General features: G+C 41.3%; 1 protein-coding gene across 5 annotated transcripts in view; it reads right to left on the bottom strand.

Annotated features, from left to right (window-relative positions):
- Window positions 1-2,784: 2,784 nt before the first annotated feature.
- The window catches only part of LOC121004078 (pterin-4-alpha-carbinolamine dehydratase), a 29,751-nt gene continuing 17,972 nt past the window's right edge, over window positions 2,785-14,563 (bottom strand). Inside the window, exons 2-4 of one of the 5 annotated variants that reach the window (XM_040436158.1) lie at window positions 8,605-8,736; window positions 7,377-7,457; window positions 2,785-3,166 (exon numbers count right to left, since the gene is read on the bottom strand). In XM_040436158.1, the coding sequence (XP_040292092.1) occupies window positions 3,050-3,166; window positions 7,377-7,457; window positions 8,605-8,736 (330 nt within the window). In that variant the 3' untranslated portion in view covers window positions 2,785-3,049. Of the gene's footprint in view, window positions 3,167-3,228; window positions 4,107-7,376; window positions 7,458-8,599; window positions 8,737-14,563 lie in introns of those variants that run through there. The other 4 variants (XM_040436161.1, XM_040436160.1, XM_040436159.1 and 1 more) reach the window with 4 other exon arrangements.

Genomic DNA, 14,563 nt, shown 5'->3' on the forward strand with positions numbered 1-14,563 from the left:
TATAGTGTATATCAGCCTTAGGACATATGAGGAGGGTGCACAAGTCGTATGTAACGTCCAAAAAGTATAAATTATCTAGAAACAAAACAAATAGTCCTTACACAAAAGATCTTTGAAACTTCTTGTTGCAGTACCACCATCATCTCCTTTTTTCTAAGGAGGGGCTTAGTCAGCGGAAGGAAGAAACCACGGTGCACCAAAGCAAAAGGGGTCTTCTGAACAACTACAGTCCTCAACATTGATATTGAAATGCCAGGAAGGACAAGCCATAAGGTGATGCAAATCGAAGAAGTAGCAGGTGTCCCTAAGATCTGGAAATGATTAAATTTTCAAGCACTTAGCTTTAATCTGGGGCATGCGGGAGGGGCATAAAAGCCAAATTGAAAGAAAAGTTTTTTTATCCACATGAAGCCCTGTGAGACGACTATCCGATGTCTCCTATTTGTCGACATATCAATTATTGCAGATTGAAAGGGACAAAATTCTTGAACCTAGAGACCTTAGTTTATCACTCGAGCAGATTATTACATGTCTAGACCAAGATGTCAGCACTGTTTAACATTGTGTCCTGGTGATTGGGAGAACAACTACAAACTGGAATGACAGTAAGAGGCACACAAAGATAAACCTCTGCATGGAACAGATGATCTGATTGCGTGTAGTGATCTATTCTGTACTGCAAGTGAACCTAGACATCACATCCCAAAGTTAAGTTAGCAAACAGTGTTTACACAAACCATTAGAAGGTGTTTGCACAACATTGGGCTACAAGCCAGATATCCAGCTACAGGTGTTCCATTGACCCCACGCCTCTCAAAGGCTATCGTGGTGCACAACAAGATGACAATGGAAGCTGGAATGGAGGTCATTTATCTTCAGCAATAAGTTCCACTTTCTCTTCGTGGCCATGATAGCCAGAGATTGGTCTGGAGACTAGAGATGGAAAGTTCGAATCTTTCAGATGAATCGGTTCATTTGAATCAGCTCATCAATCTTTCATGAATCGGATCTTCGGTTCACTCGCTGAGTCTACTGACTGCTGAGCTGAGACGCAAGTGAACCGAAGACTCTAGGTGGTGCGCATGAGCGGATGCTCTTCGATTCACTTGCTGACTCGCTGAATCGGCTCTTGGTACATTGTCTGAGCTCTGACTGAGTGAGTCAAGAAGTGAAGGGATTCAAGGGAAGCGGACAGGAGGACTCAGGAGCTGTGTGGTGTGCATTGTTGTCTGTTGTGCATGCAATGCATTGTTACCCACAGTGACAGCAGTCTGACAGTAGTACAACCAAGTGAAGTGAATGCACGCACAGGGAAAACTGTATGTGCTAAGTTGATAACAGTATTACAGTAACACTGGCTGATAATAAAATAGTCCCCACAGTCATCACTCAGGAAAATAACTAGTGTGCATTTTGTGCACGATTTTCTAATAAACCTGAAGAGAGATTGTCACCCTGTTGGATCCGTCCTGCCGCCGCTCCGTCCCTGGACCCCATTGACTATAATGGGGACGGGGGTGGAGCTCTGGCGCAGCACGGCAGTTCGCGGTGAGAGGCCGCCGGACTAAAAAGTTGGACATGCAGTACTTTTAGTCCGGCGGCCTTTCGCCATGCACTGCCGTGCTTATAGTCAATGGGGACGGAGCGCCGGTCCGGCGAAATAACGGCAGGACGGATCCGACAGGGTGATTTGATCCTAAAGGGTTAATTCAACCTGTAATCTAAACTCTGTGTCATGAACCTTCTCTTATCTCTCTGCTGACTGCCCCTTAACCTTATCACTGCTGCAACAAAAGCATCAGCCTCAGTGTAAACTGTTCTAGTGACTCACGGTTCTTTTAACTCAAAGAATCGAATGAGTCTCTAACTAATCGGATCTTTAGATTCTTTTAACCTGAGACTCATTTGATTCTTAGACTCCATGTACTTGTGTGACCTGTGTGACTCAGAGCTGCTAGTGCTTGCATTGCCTCAGCTCTGATTGGTTGGTGGGTGGGGAGGGGAGGGGCTGGCAGAAGCAGCTTCCACTCTAGGATCAGATTACGCTCCTCCCGAGTCCCTCCCTACTGCCAGCGACGGCGTCTCTGCTATTGTGTGCTATGTGACGCCTCACTGACTCAGACTGAGCGGCTTCACACGGATCAGCTCAGTCAGGTGAATCGACTCCTCCGGTTCAGTGAACTGAATCGATTCAAAAGAACGATTCGTTCATGAACCGGACATCACTACTGGAGACCATGTGGGCAACACCATGAGGCCTTCAAAAGAGAACTTCACACTGGTCCTACTACCAGCATTATGATGTGGCGTGGCATAATGTACGGTAGAAGGGCCCCTCTAGTCTTTGTTTCACGTAGATTAACAGCTCAACGTTACATTGATTTGTTTGTGAAATCAGTGATACAGCCATTTCTCCCAGGTGTCCTACGAGCTGTTTTTCAACAGGACAATGCCAGGCCTCATGTTGGTTGTGTTACTGTGAGCAGCCTGCATGGCCTAAACATGCTACCATGGCCTGCAAAGTCTATGGACTTGTCTCCCATCAAACACATCTGGGACGTCATTGATCAGCAGATACAAAGGGAGCTGCCAGCATCATATCTTGAAGATTTGTGTGTAAAAGTGCATTCAGCGCGGCAGAACATTTGACAACCATTAATAACCTCATTGATGGCATGGCAAGGTGTGCAAGTATGTGTATTTCTGCATGTGGTGCTCATACTGGATACTAAATAAATCTGAATATTTTATTTCCATTTTTTTAGCATTTGCATATCATTACCATGTCTATCAATTTTGTGATTTCCGTATTTCCATGACTTTTTCTTCTTGATGTTGCTATTTAAATGTTGAGGAGTGAATGTTGTGCATGTGTTCAAACTACATTTTCTGCTAGTTGAAGCAACTGAATACCAGTTTGATTTATATGATATGCTATGCTAGCACCACCTGATATTAGCTTAGCTTGAAAAGCAATAACAAGGTGGCAAACTCCCTTTAAAACCAATACCAATTAATAAGTGAGAATCATACTTTATATAGTGTAACTTTATCCAATGAGAAAAATATAGCAAATCTTCATTTCCTTGTTCTTACTATGTAGGGAGAATCCGTGATATGCCATTGAAAAGATTGGAAATAAAATTGGAAAAAGGTCTTTAAAACACTGAAAATTTAAATTGAAGAAACATTAGTAATTCACTAATGCTCAATCATTTACACATAGCAAAAAATAATAAATGTATTAAATTGTTTTACACATTGCAATAGTACATAATATGCAGTCACTCTAAAATGTCTAGTAATACTGTTATACATAGAGAACCACTAGTAAACATTTGTTTTCTTCTAGGACATGAGATGATGGAAACTAAAGGGGTCATTTACTATCAGATATGGCAGAGAAAATGGTCTAAATGTAAGACAGCAAGGAAGCTGGCTTACATTTAGTCCGGCAGTGGATACGCCAAAGTTATGTAGAGGCCGGCGCCTCTACATAACTTTGGCGGATCCACCGCAAGGGGTTAAAAAAACTAGTATCTAAAACACCTGTCTTAATAACCACTTGCGGTGACCCCCTAAGTTTCTATACATAAAGAAGAGTTTGTCAGTTTGATAGCATACAGAATTAGGCCTTATTCACACAGTAAGTGTTCAGACAGTGATTTCCATCAGTGATTGTGAGCTAGAACCTGGTGTGGGTCTAAACACAAAGCTGGTGCAGATCTTTCCCTTATACCTTATCTCTGTAAAGCGTCCAGTCCTGGTTTTGGCTCACAATCATTGATGGAAATCACTGATGTGTGAATAAGGTTTTACTTAGTGCTTTTATCATAGTTGCAATGTTTCAATTGTTAGCAGTACATCTTAAGAAATGCTACTTTTTTATACTTGAAAAAGACACAAGTAATGAATGGATATTTCCATATTCACATCAGGAACACGTCAAGTCCTTGACTTTTTCCTCCTTTGGACATCTAGTTGCATGGCAGTGCTGCCACCTCTTGTTAAGACAGAGTGGCTGCAACTTGCTCAATAAAACTGGCCAGGTTAATATCCCTCTCGGAAAGACCTCCACATTCATGAGTGCTCAGGGTGATATGAACCTTAAAAACACAGAACTACAATTAGATTACAATAGTCATTTCTTCTTGGTGGCAATTTTCAAGCTGTATTTGTTTAAAGAGGTTCTGGGAGTACAATATTAATGACCTGTCCTCAAGGTAGGCTATCAATAGAAGATTGGAAAGGGTCCAACACCCACACGGACAGCAGCTCTGATGAGAGCTGCAGCCTCTCCCTTGGCCAGTGATGCCACCTTCATCAGTCACATGCCATAAATACAGCTCAGTCCCATTCAGGTGTATGGCCTGGGCTGCAATATCAAATAAACGCTATACAATGTTTGGTGCTGTGCTTGATGGGCTGTAAGGAGGCTGCGTTGCTTTGAACAACTGATTGGTGGAGGTGTCGGATTGTCAGATATTTATGTCCTATCCTGAGGACAGCTCATCAATATTGTACTTCCAGAAAACCCCTTCAATAATGGGTATAACCCACAACTTTATTTTATTATGAAAATTGTAGTACCTGTTGAACCCTGGATATAACTAAAATTAGTTAGTCCTTTGCTTTAAAGGGGTTGGCCACTTTCTCACTACTATTGACAAATGTGTATGTAAGATGGCTATATGGCACTTACTAATATAGCATTTGTTGAAATTCTATCCCTTTTTCTATATTTCGTATATCATGCTCCTTTGTTTGCCAAGTCTTTATTGCTGTCCACACAGAGGTCCCATCCATAAAATGGTTGCTGATTGAGGGTCACACATCGCTCAGCCTCCTCCAAGCAAACACACTGTACCTATACTAAACTTCCAATAGAACAAGTGCAGATGACATCACATGGAGGTGATTTGCTTGGTCACATGATCATCCTTCAGCAGCCAATTTATGGACTGGACCTCCCTGTGGACACCACAAAAGAGGTCATACCTTATGAGATGTAGCTCAATATCAACAAAGGCTGTATTAGTAAGTGCCATATAGTAATCTTACAAACACATTAGTTAACTATAATCAGAAAGTGGACAATCTCTTTAATAATAATTTGCTTAATAAATGTGATTTGTAGTGCAGTGTAGGAAAAGTTGAACTGCATTTGCACATGTAGACAGAATAAATTCCTCCCCTGCTTTTATACAGTTCCACTAATATTAATAAACAAAAATGAAACTTAATTAAGTAGCCCGGTAACTTCATCACACCACGCTGCTGTGGTGGGAACTAAATGTCGAAGAAGGCAGCCTGATGCCGTGCAGAGGCTGCCCAATGCCTTGCACGGCATTGGGAACTGCCTTCTACGGGAGCCGAGGAGATCCAGCCTCAGGCTGGGTCTCCTAGGCAACCTGTTTGTGTACTACTCACTGTAGTACACGAAGAGGCAATGCATTACAATACAAATGTATTGTAATGTATTGCAGAGGGGATCAGACCCCCAAAAGTGAACAGTGAAAAACTTACATAAATAAATAAAGTTGACACATTAGGTATCACTGCATCTAACCTCTTAGGTGAATACGGTAAAAAAAACATATAAACAGTGTAAGAAAGCCATTTTTTGTCACCTTACATCACAAAAAGTCAAATAGCAAGCGATCAAAAAGTCATACGCACCCCAAAATAGTGCCAATCAAACCGTCATCTCATCCCCCAAAAAATGAGCCCCTACACAAGACAGTCTCCCAAAAAATAAATAAAACTATGGCTTTCAGAATGTGGAGACACTAAAGAATCTTTTTTTTTTTATGCTTAAAAAACTGTAACAAATAACAAAATTTGGTATTGCTGCGTCCCTGACAACCTGCTATATAAAAATACCACATGATCTAACCTGTCAGATGAATGTTGTAAATAACAAAAAATAAAAACAGTGCCAAAACAGCTATTTCTTGTTACCTTGCCTCACAAAAAGTGTAATATAGAGCAACCAAAAATCATATGTACCCTAAAATAGTACCAACAAAACTGCCACTTTATACCGTAGTTTCCTAAATGGGGTCACTTTTTGGGAGTTTCTACTCTAGGGGTGCATCAGGGGGGCTTCAAATGGGACATGGTGTCAAAAAAACAGTCCAGCAAAATCTGCCTTCCAAAGACCGTATGGCATTCCTTTATTTCTGCGCCCTGCCGTGTGCCCGTACAGCAGTTTACGACAACATATGGGGTGTTTCTGTAAACTACAGAATCAGGGCCATAAATATTGAGTTTTGTTTGGCTGTTAACCCTTGCTTTGTAACTGGAAAACATGGATTCAAATGAAAAATCTGCCAAAAAAGTGAAATTTTTAAATTTTATCTCTATTTTCCATTAATTCTTGAGGAACACCTAAAGGGTTAACAAAGTTTGCAAAATCAGTTTTGAATACCTTGAGGGGTGTAGTTTGTAAAATGGGGTCATTTTTGGGTGGTTTCTATTATGTAAGCCTCACAAAGTGACTTCAGACCTGAACTGGTCCTGAAAAAGTGGGTTTTAGAAATTTTCTGAAAAATGTCAAGATTTGCTTCTAAACTTCTAAGCCTTGTAACGTCCACAAAAAATAAAATGGCATTCCCAAAATGATCCAAACATAAAGTAGACATATGGGAATGTAAAATAATAACTTTTTTTGGAGGTATTACTATTATAAAAGTAGAGAAATTTAAATTTTGAAATTTGCTAATTTTTCCAAATTTTTGGTTACTTTGGCATTTTTTTTATAAATAAAAAAGATTTTTTTTTTACTCCATTTTACCGGTGTCATGAAGTACAATATGTGACGAAAAAACTATCTCAGAATGGCCTGGATAAGTAAAAGCTTTTTAAAGTTATTCACGCATAAAGTGACACTGGTCAGATTTGCAAAAAATGGCCTGGTCCTTAAGGTGAAATATGGCCGTGTCCTTAAGGGGTTAAGAGATCAGAATTGGGACAATCTCACCTGTGCAAGATTTCGGGGCCAGGCATCAGAGCAGAAGGGATGCCTGGCCCTGTTTGTCTCACTGGGAGAGGGAGTGGCAAAAGGGAAAGGGAGAGTTAAGGTGGTGCTTTGATGGGCTAGGCCAGCCCTTTGGTGCTCTTTACACCTCATTTGCATATAACAAAAATTAAGAATTTCCCTGCAACAGTAATACAGATTGCAGAGAGCTAGGGCTCGTTTTGTTCATCATGTTAACCCTTACCAGGTGGTATGCCTTGTTTAATATGGTTGACCCATGGTGATATATGCTCTTTAAACACAGCCTTATAGTGTCACAATCCTTTGTCTGAAAAATGGTGTTCATACAAGACCATACCCCAAAACATTTTATACATTTTATTATCATTTTCATTACCTTATTGTAGACATTAAACCATTCAGGGTGGTGATCTAACTTTTCAGCTTGTAATGCAACTCTGGTCATGAATCCAAAAGCCTACAAACAGATGTATAGCAATGATATATCATTATGCTTAAAAAGAAAATAGTACAGATTAGTCTTTGTCATGCTTATTTTTATAATGATGTATTTCAGCATCCTGATGGCTTAGGCAGGCTGCTGAATCTCCTTAAACGGACCAGTCCTGTTTGGAGACTTACTGGAAGTACTCCATGGTATGGAGCATTATTGTCAACACTCCATGGAAAATGAGTATGCAAAGGTACAGTATCTCCCAGATAGAACCATCTGGCCAGTGCCATCATTTGGAAGTGGCTCCCTATGAGTTAAAATCTGACTTTCCACCAAGCCTTGAGGTTCCTTTGTTAAATACCAAGGCTTGCTGGAAAGTCGGATTTTGAGCCACTTCCAAGAGGTGGTGCTGGCAAGATAGTTCTCTTCCTTGGGCGATACCTCTTTGCATACTCCTGATGGGACAGGTAGAACTTTTGAATCTGTGCCTCTATTACCATGATTAACCCCTATTGAAAAATAAATACAGCCACATATGCAGCTGATCTCAGGCAGCTCTCCCCGCTCTGAGATCGGCACTGTTCTAGCTCAGATAACTTCAGTCTCCTCCCAGAAGAAAAGGCGTATAGATTTGCTGATCGAGGGATTTCATGTCCAGGCTATGAGGGTGAGGTGAGGCGGTGATCCGAGGGGCTAGATCAACCCCTCTGTGGTCTGATCACATAATCTACGTTAGTGATGATCTGGCAGTGTAATACTGCCGCTGATTACCCAATGAATGCTCGCTCTTCGGGCAATTGCAGTCTTTCAGCAGGTTCAAACATCATCATTTGCCGGCAGCAGATTTGCTGCTGTAAAACAGTGATTTAGTATGGGGACTAGCAATGGCATGAGTGATTGCTCCTCCCCATACTGTGGAGGAGATCGCTGACAAGCAGGCGATTATCGGGAAGGAACGCTTCCCTCCTGACAATTGCCTGCTTCATCTGTGCGTCTAATATACTGTAAGCCTAATTCACCATGATCAACCCTACCAGTCAGTATGTCTGGTTTAATAAGGCTGATCATGTGACAGATGCTCTTTATATCACTTTTATGTTTTGTAGTTATGTGTATGTATATACAGTATGTGTATATGTCCAGTAATTGGTATGTGCAGATGTTACCTTACCCTGTTGAAGTCCTTGAAATGGAATTCTTTGCAAATTGCATCTCTGCCATCCAATTCATTCCACCCAACTGCCCTCAGGTTAGGCAGGAGCTGATCTCGCTCCTCTCCACTGAGTCTGTGAGCCTTTCCTGCCTTTGAATACAAAAAGAAAACTAAAATGAATATTACATGCATTATACATGAACATTAAAAACTGTGTTACAGTAATTTAGCTTTTCGGAGTGAGTTTATTATTATTCTAGCTGAATGTGCTTAGTTGATACCAGCGCACGAATGTAACTGTATTACTGCATCCACATCTGCATAGCCGGATACTACCACTGGATTCCCATTCACTGTAATAGGATCCGGCTGGGATCTACCTGCTTTCTGGCATATATGTCGGCTTTCGGCCAGATAAAAAAATGATGCATGTACTATTTTTTGGACTGGCTAAAAGTCGTCATACATGCCTAAACTTGGAACAGACTGCTGGAGTTCACACCACAGATGTGAACCAGGCCTTAAAGCACCACTGTCATAAGAAAATATTGCTTTGAAAATGATGTCTATAGATAAAATCAGTTACAACACTGCCCCCAAATGGAGGGTACCATTAGTTGCTTTCACAGTCCCTGTAAAAAAAAAATATATATACAGGGAGTGCAGAATTATTAGGCAAGTTGTATTTTTGAGGATTAATTTTATTATTGAACAACAACCATGTTCTCAATGAACACAAAAAACTGATTAATATCAAAGCTGAATATTTTTGGAAGTAGTTTTTAGTTTGTTTTTAGTTTTAGCTATTTTAGGGGGATATCTGTGTGTGCAGGTGACTATTACTGTGCATAATTATTAGGCAACTTAACAAAAAACTAATATATACCCATTTCAATTATTTATTTTTACCAGTGAAACCAATATAACTTCTCAACATTCACAAATATACATTTCTGACATTCAAAAACAAAACAAAAACAAATCAGTGACCAATATAGCCACCTATCTTTGTAAGGACACTCAAAAGCCTGCCATCCATGGATTCTGTCAGTGTTTTGATCTGTTCACCATCAACATTGCGTGCAGCAGCAACCACAGCCTCCCAGACACTGTTCAGAGAGGTGTACTGTTTTCCCTCCTTGTAAATCTCACATTTGATGATGGACCACAGGTTCTCAATGGGGTTCAGATCAGGTGAACAAGGAGGCCATGTCATTAGATTTTCTTCTTTTATACCCTTTCTTGCCAGCCACGCTGTGGAGTACTTGGACGGTGTGATGGAGCATTGTCCTGCATGAAAATCATGTTTTTCTTGAAGGATGCAGACTTCTTCCTGTACCACTGCTTGAAGAAGGTGTCTTCCAGAAACTGGCAGTAGGACTGGGAGTTGAGCTTGACTCCATCCTCAACCCGAAAAGGCCCCACAAGCTCATCTTTGATGATACCAGCCCAAACCAGTACTCCACCTCCACCTTGCTGGCGTCTGAGTCGGACTGGAGCTCTCTGCCCTTTACCAATCCAGCCACGGGCCCATCCATCTGGCCCATCAAGACTCACTCTCATTTCATCAGTCCATAAAACCTTAGAAAAATCAGTCTTGAGATATTTCTTGGCCCAGTCTTGACGTTTCAGCTTGTGTGTCTTGTTCAGTGGTGGTCGTCTTTCAGCCTTTCTTACCTTGGCCATGTCTCTGAGTATTGCACACCTTGTGCTTTTGGGCACTCCAGTGATGTTGCAGCTCTGAAATATGGCCAAACTGGTGGCAAGTGGCATCTTGGCAGCTGCACGCTTGACTTTTCTCAGTTCATGGGCAGTTATTTTGCGCCTTGGTTTTTCCACACGCTTCTTGCGACCCTGTTGACTATTTTGAATGAAACGCTTGATTGTTCGATGATCACACTTCAGAAGCTTTGCAATTTTAAGAGTGCTGCATCCCTCTGCAAGATATCTCACTATTTTTGACTTTTCTGAGCCTGTCAAGTCCTTCTTTTGACCCATTTTGCCAAAGGAAAGGAAGTTGCCTAATAGTTATGCACACCTGATATAGGGTGTTGATGTCATTAGACCACACCCCTTCTCATTACAGAGATGCACATCACCTAATATGCTTAATTGGTAGTAGGCTTTCGAGCCTATACAGCTTGGATAAAGACAACATGCATAAAGAGGATGATGTGGTCAAAATACTCATTTGCCTAATAATTCTGCACTCCCTGTATATATATATATGCAGGAAGTGATTAGGGAGATCACTGTTAGTAGTTGCTCTCTTCCAATCAGTGGTTCCCATAGAACCAGTCCTAGGCTAATGGGAAGAAAAAATGGTTAGCGATATAGTGTGCAATTTCTCGAAGATAGGGTCGCCTGTCACATAGTAGTAGACTTACAGACTTTCGCATGGCAGGATTTATAAGCCAAAACCAAATTCCACTCCTAGTTTTGGCTTACAAACACTGATGGAAAATAGTGCCATGTGAAAGTGGCCTATAACTGTGTGACAGATGGTGCTAAAGGAAGGGAGCGCCAGTCGCAGCCAGCCCGTTAAGAGCTGCACATCTGAAGAGGGAAATGGGGACTACGTATAATAAATGCAAATGGTAGGGATTGTTGCGGAAGGGGGTTAGATTAATGACTGTCCATTCTAAACTTCATAGACTGAGAACGCTGGGAATTTTCAGTGCCCCGTCTTGGCACCAAGAAAGCTTGTCCGGCATGTCCGGTGCTACCATGCACCTAAGCTCCTCTTAGTTGTGACAACAAGTTATTCTTTGAGGTAATGGCAAAGCATGGGATTAAAGAGAACCTGTGACTAGAAAACGCAGTGCAGCAGGCAGAATGTAATAGAGCAGGAGGAGCTAAGCAGATTGATATACAGTTTTATGGGAAATGATTCAGTATAACTTGTAGTGTATACATTTTATATCTCTGCTCTTTCTGAGCTCAGTTGTACATGGGGGAAGTGTTATCAGTGACTGATAAGCATTCCCTGTATACACAAACACACACAGAATGCTATCAATTAGAGATAAGCGAATCAACTTCTGATGAAACATCCAAAGTTGATTTGCATAAAATTTTGTTTCAATACTGTATGAAGCAGGAGCTCCGTACAGTATTAGAATGTATTGGCTCCGATGAGCCGAAGTTACCACTTTGAACCGAACCCAAGATCGCAAAATGTTTTTTTACAGTACAAATTAATTTATGAAGTTAATACATACATTCTAATACTGTACGGAGCTCCTGCTCTGTACAGTATTGGAACAAAGTTTTATGCGAATCGACTTCGGATGTTTCAAACGAAGTCGATTCGATCATCCCTACTATTAATCACTGATATGATGGCCCCGTGTACAAGTAAAGTCAGAAAAGCAGACATACATGTATTAATCACAAGTTTTACTGAACCTTTTCCCACAAAACATTTTTTTCTGATTTTTTTTCAGTTGCGGTAACAGCACACACTTCTTAGGTTCTGAGATACTAGTTCTAAAAGAATGAAACCCTTCATGTGGAAACCCTTCAGCTGCGTGGATAGCATGAAATCACATGTATTTATCATATTTGTCCGAGCTTTTCCCAGAAAATGCAACAGGAAAAGGTTACACACAAGTACATTGTTCATTTTACCGTGAAGCTAAATGAAAGAGACGTTTCTGTATCTTGGCAACCAGATGAGAAAATAGATACTGTTCCATCACTGCAGCAATGGCTAAATACAATGACTGAAACCTATGATTAATGGGGTATTCCATTATGAGAGCCCCTGTCTATACACAGTGTTAAAGGAACGTGTGATCAAAATTTTTATCTGCCAGTTAAAACCAAATAGCAACAAGTCTCCTTTTTTTCCAATCTGTTTTTATTTTCTGATTGTAGATTTTTTTATTCTATTTCCTGAACATGATTATAGGGGTGGCCATCTTGACTGAGCTGTTCTTAAAAGCAGTTAGAAAGCATTAACCCCTTAATAACCGTGACATTTTCTATTTTTTCATTTCGTTTTTTTACTTCCAGCCTTCCCAAAGCCATAACTTTTTTTTTTCATAGGAGGGCTTGTTTTTTGCAGGACAAGTTGTACTTTCTAATGGTACCAGTCACGGTTGCATACAATGTAGTGGTAGGAATTCTGCCACAGTTTTAGAGTTTTTGTTTTACTATGCAGTGAAACTGACCTGTTACTTTCATTCTCTGGGTTAGGGCCCTTTCACACTTGCGGCAGGACGGATCCGACATGCTGTTCACCATGTCGGATCCGTCCTTCCGCTATGTCCGACTTTTTAGTCCGGCGGCTTTCGCCGCGCACCGCCGTGCTGCGCCGGAGCTCCGCCCCCATTATAGTCAATGGGGACGGAGCGGCGGCACGGCGAAATAGCGGAAGGACGGATCCGACATGGTGAACAGCATGTCGGATCCGTCCTGCCGCAAGTGTGAAAGGGCCCTAAGTATGTTTACAACGATACCACACATATATAGTTTTTATTGTGTTTTAATACTGGAAAAACCATATTGGATAAATATTTTAATATTTTGATAGCACGGGCGTTTTATCATGCAGTGATGCCAATGATGTTTATTTTTTTTAATTGTTGTTTTTTATTTTGGGAATTTAAATTTTTATATATTTTTCAATTTTTTTTTAACAAATGTTCTTTCTTTTATACTTTTTAGTAGTGTTCCTATGGAGCCCTATCACAGGCAGGATCTTCATAGAAACCTATCTGACACAGCCTCGGATCATTTAGGAGGACAGAGGCTGCCGCACACACCATCCAGCTCCCTTGATCCCCGCTACCGTGCAGTACCCATTTTACCCTGAGCATCGCCTACCAAATACCATCATGCGGTGCACATAATACCCACTAGCAGCTTCATATACCACAGTGCAGCAGAAGACACCTTCTAAGCATCACCAAATGCCACAGCACACAACAAAACACTCCCCAGTAGCACCAAATATATATCACAATTAAATGTAACATACCCCCTGGGAGCACCAATACCACACTGCAGCACAAAATACCTTACCAATCGTAACACTCCACAATGGAGCACAAAGTACAGCCCAACATTCATCAACACTTCAAAGTCTGGTACAGACCAGGTACTAACATCTCTCCAAGCAGTGAGCCCAGCCTCACAGTTGGAGGCTATGTTCACAGTTCCGGTTGGACATCTTGCAGGCTTTTCCCATAGCCTGTTCCAACATAAATGGAATAACTGGCCGGAACACTGTTGGATCCCTCTATAGCTATTGGGGATCCGGAAGTGAACGGTGAAATCTGGCAGGCTGTTCACTGCCTGAACAGCCTGCCAGCATCTTTGACTGGAGGACGTGAACAAGAAGCCTGAGAAGTGCTAGTCTTGATTAGAACTTGAACAGTGCTATAAACTATAGAGCTTAGAGCAGATAAATATTAAGTCAACAAAGACCCCAGAACAATTTAACTTTGCAGCAAACTTTTTGTACTTGAACAGGTGGAGGGTCACTAGTGCTTTCCTGCCCCTTACCTGAGAGACCTTCCTGAACTGACCTCTCTTACAGCTCCTATTCTGTCCCCCACATCACAGGCCTCAGGGCAACCAATCTCAGGCTATGCCCTGGTCACCAATCCTTCTCACACATCCTCATACACTCCCAGGGTTGAGTCTAGTACCACCCAACCCACGTTTGCTCCACTTCAGGGCTCATGCACACAAATGTATTTTTTTCTGTTTCCGTGGCATTTTTATTTTTTTTGAAGCTTGTATGTGGATCCATTGAAATCAATGGGTCTGCATAAAAAATGAAATTTACTCTGTGTGCGTTCCATTTCCGTATGTTCGTATGGCTGTTCGGCAAAAAATAGAACATGTCCTATTATTGTCCATATTACGGACAAGGATAGGACTGTTTTATTAGGGGCCAGCTGTTCTGTTCTGCAAAATGTGGAATGCACATGGCCGGGATCTGTGTTTTGTGGACTGCAAAACAGAC

This window comes from Bufo bufo, chromosome 6 (genome assembly GCF_905171765.1).
Source record: "Bufo bufo chromosome 6, aBufBuf1.1, whole genome shotgun sequence".
Taxonomy (NCBI): Eukaryota; Metazoa; Chordata; class Amphibia; order Anura; family Bufonidae; genus Bufo; species Bufo bufo.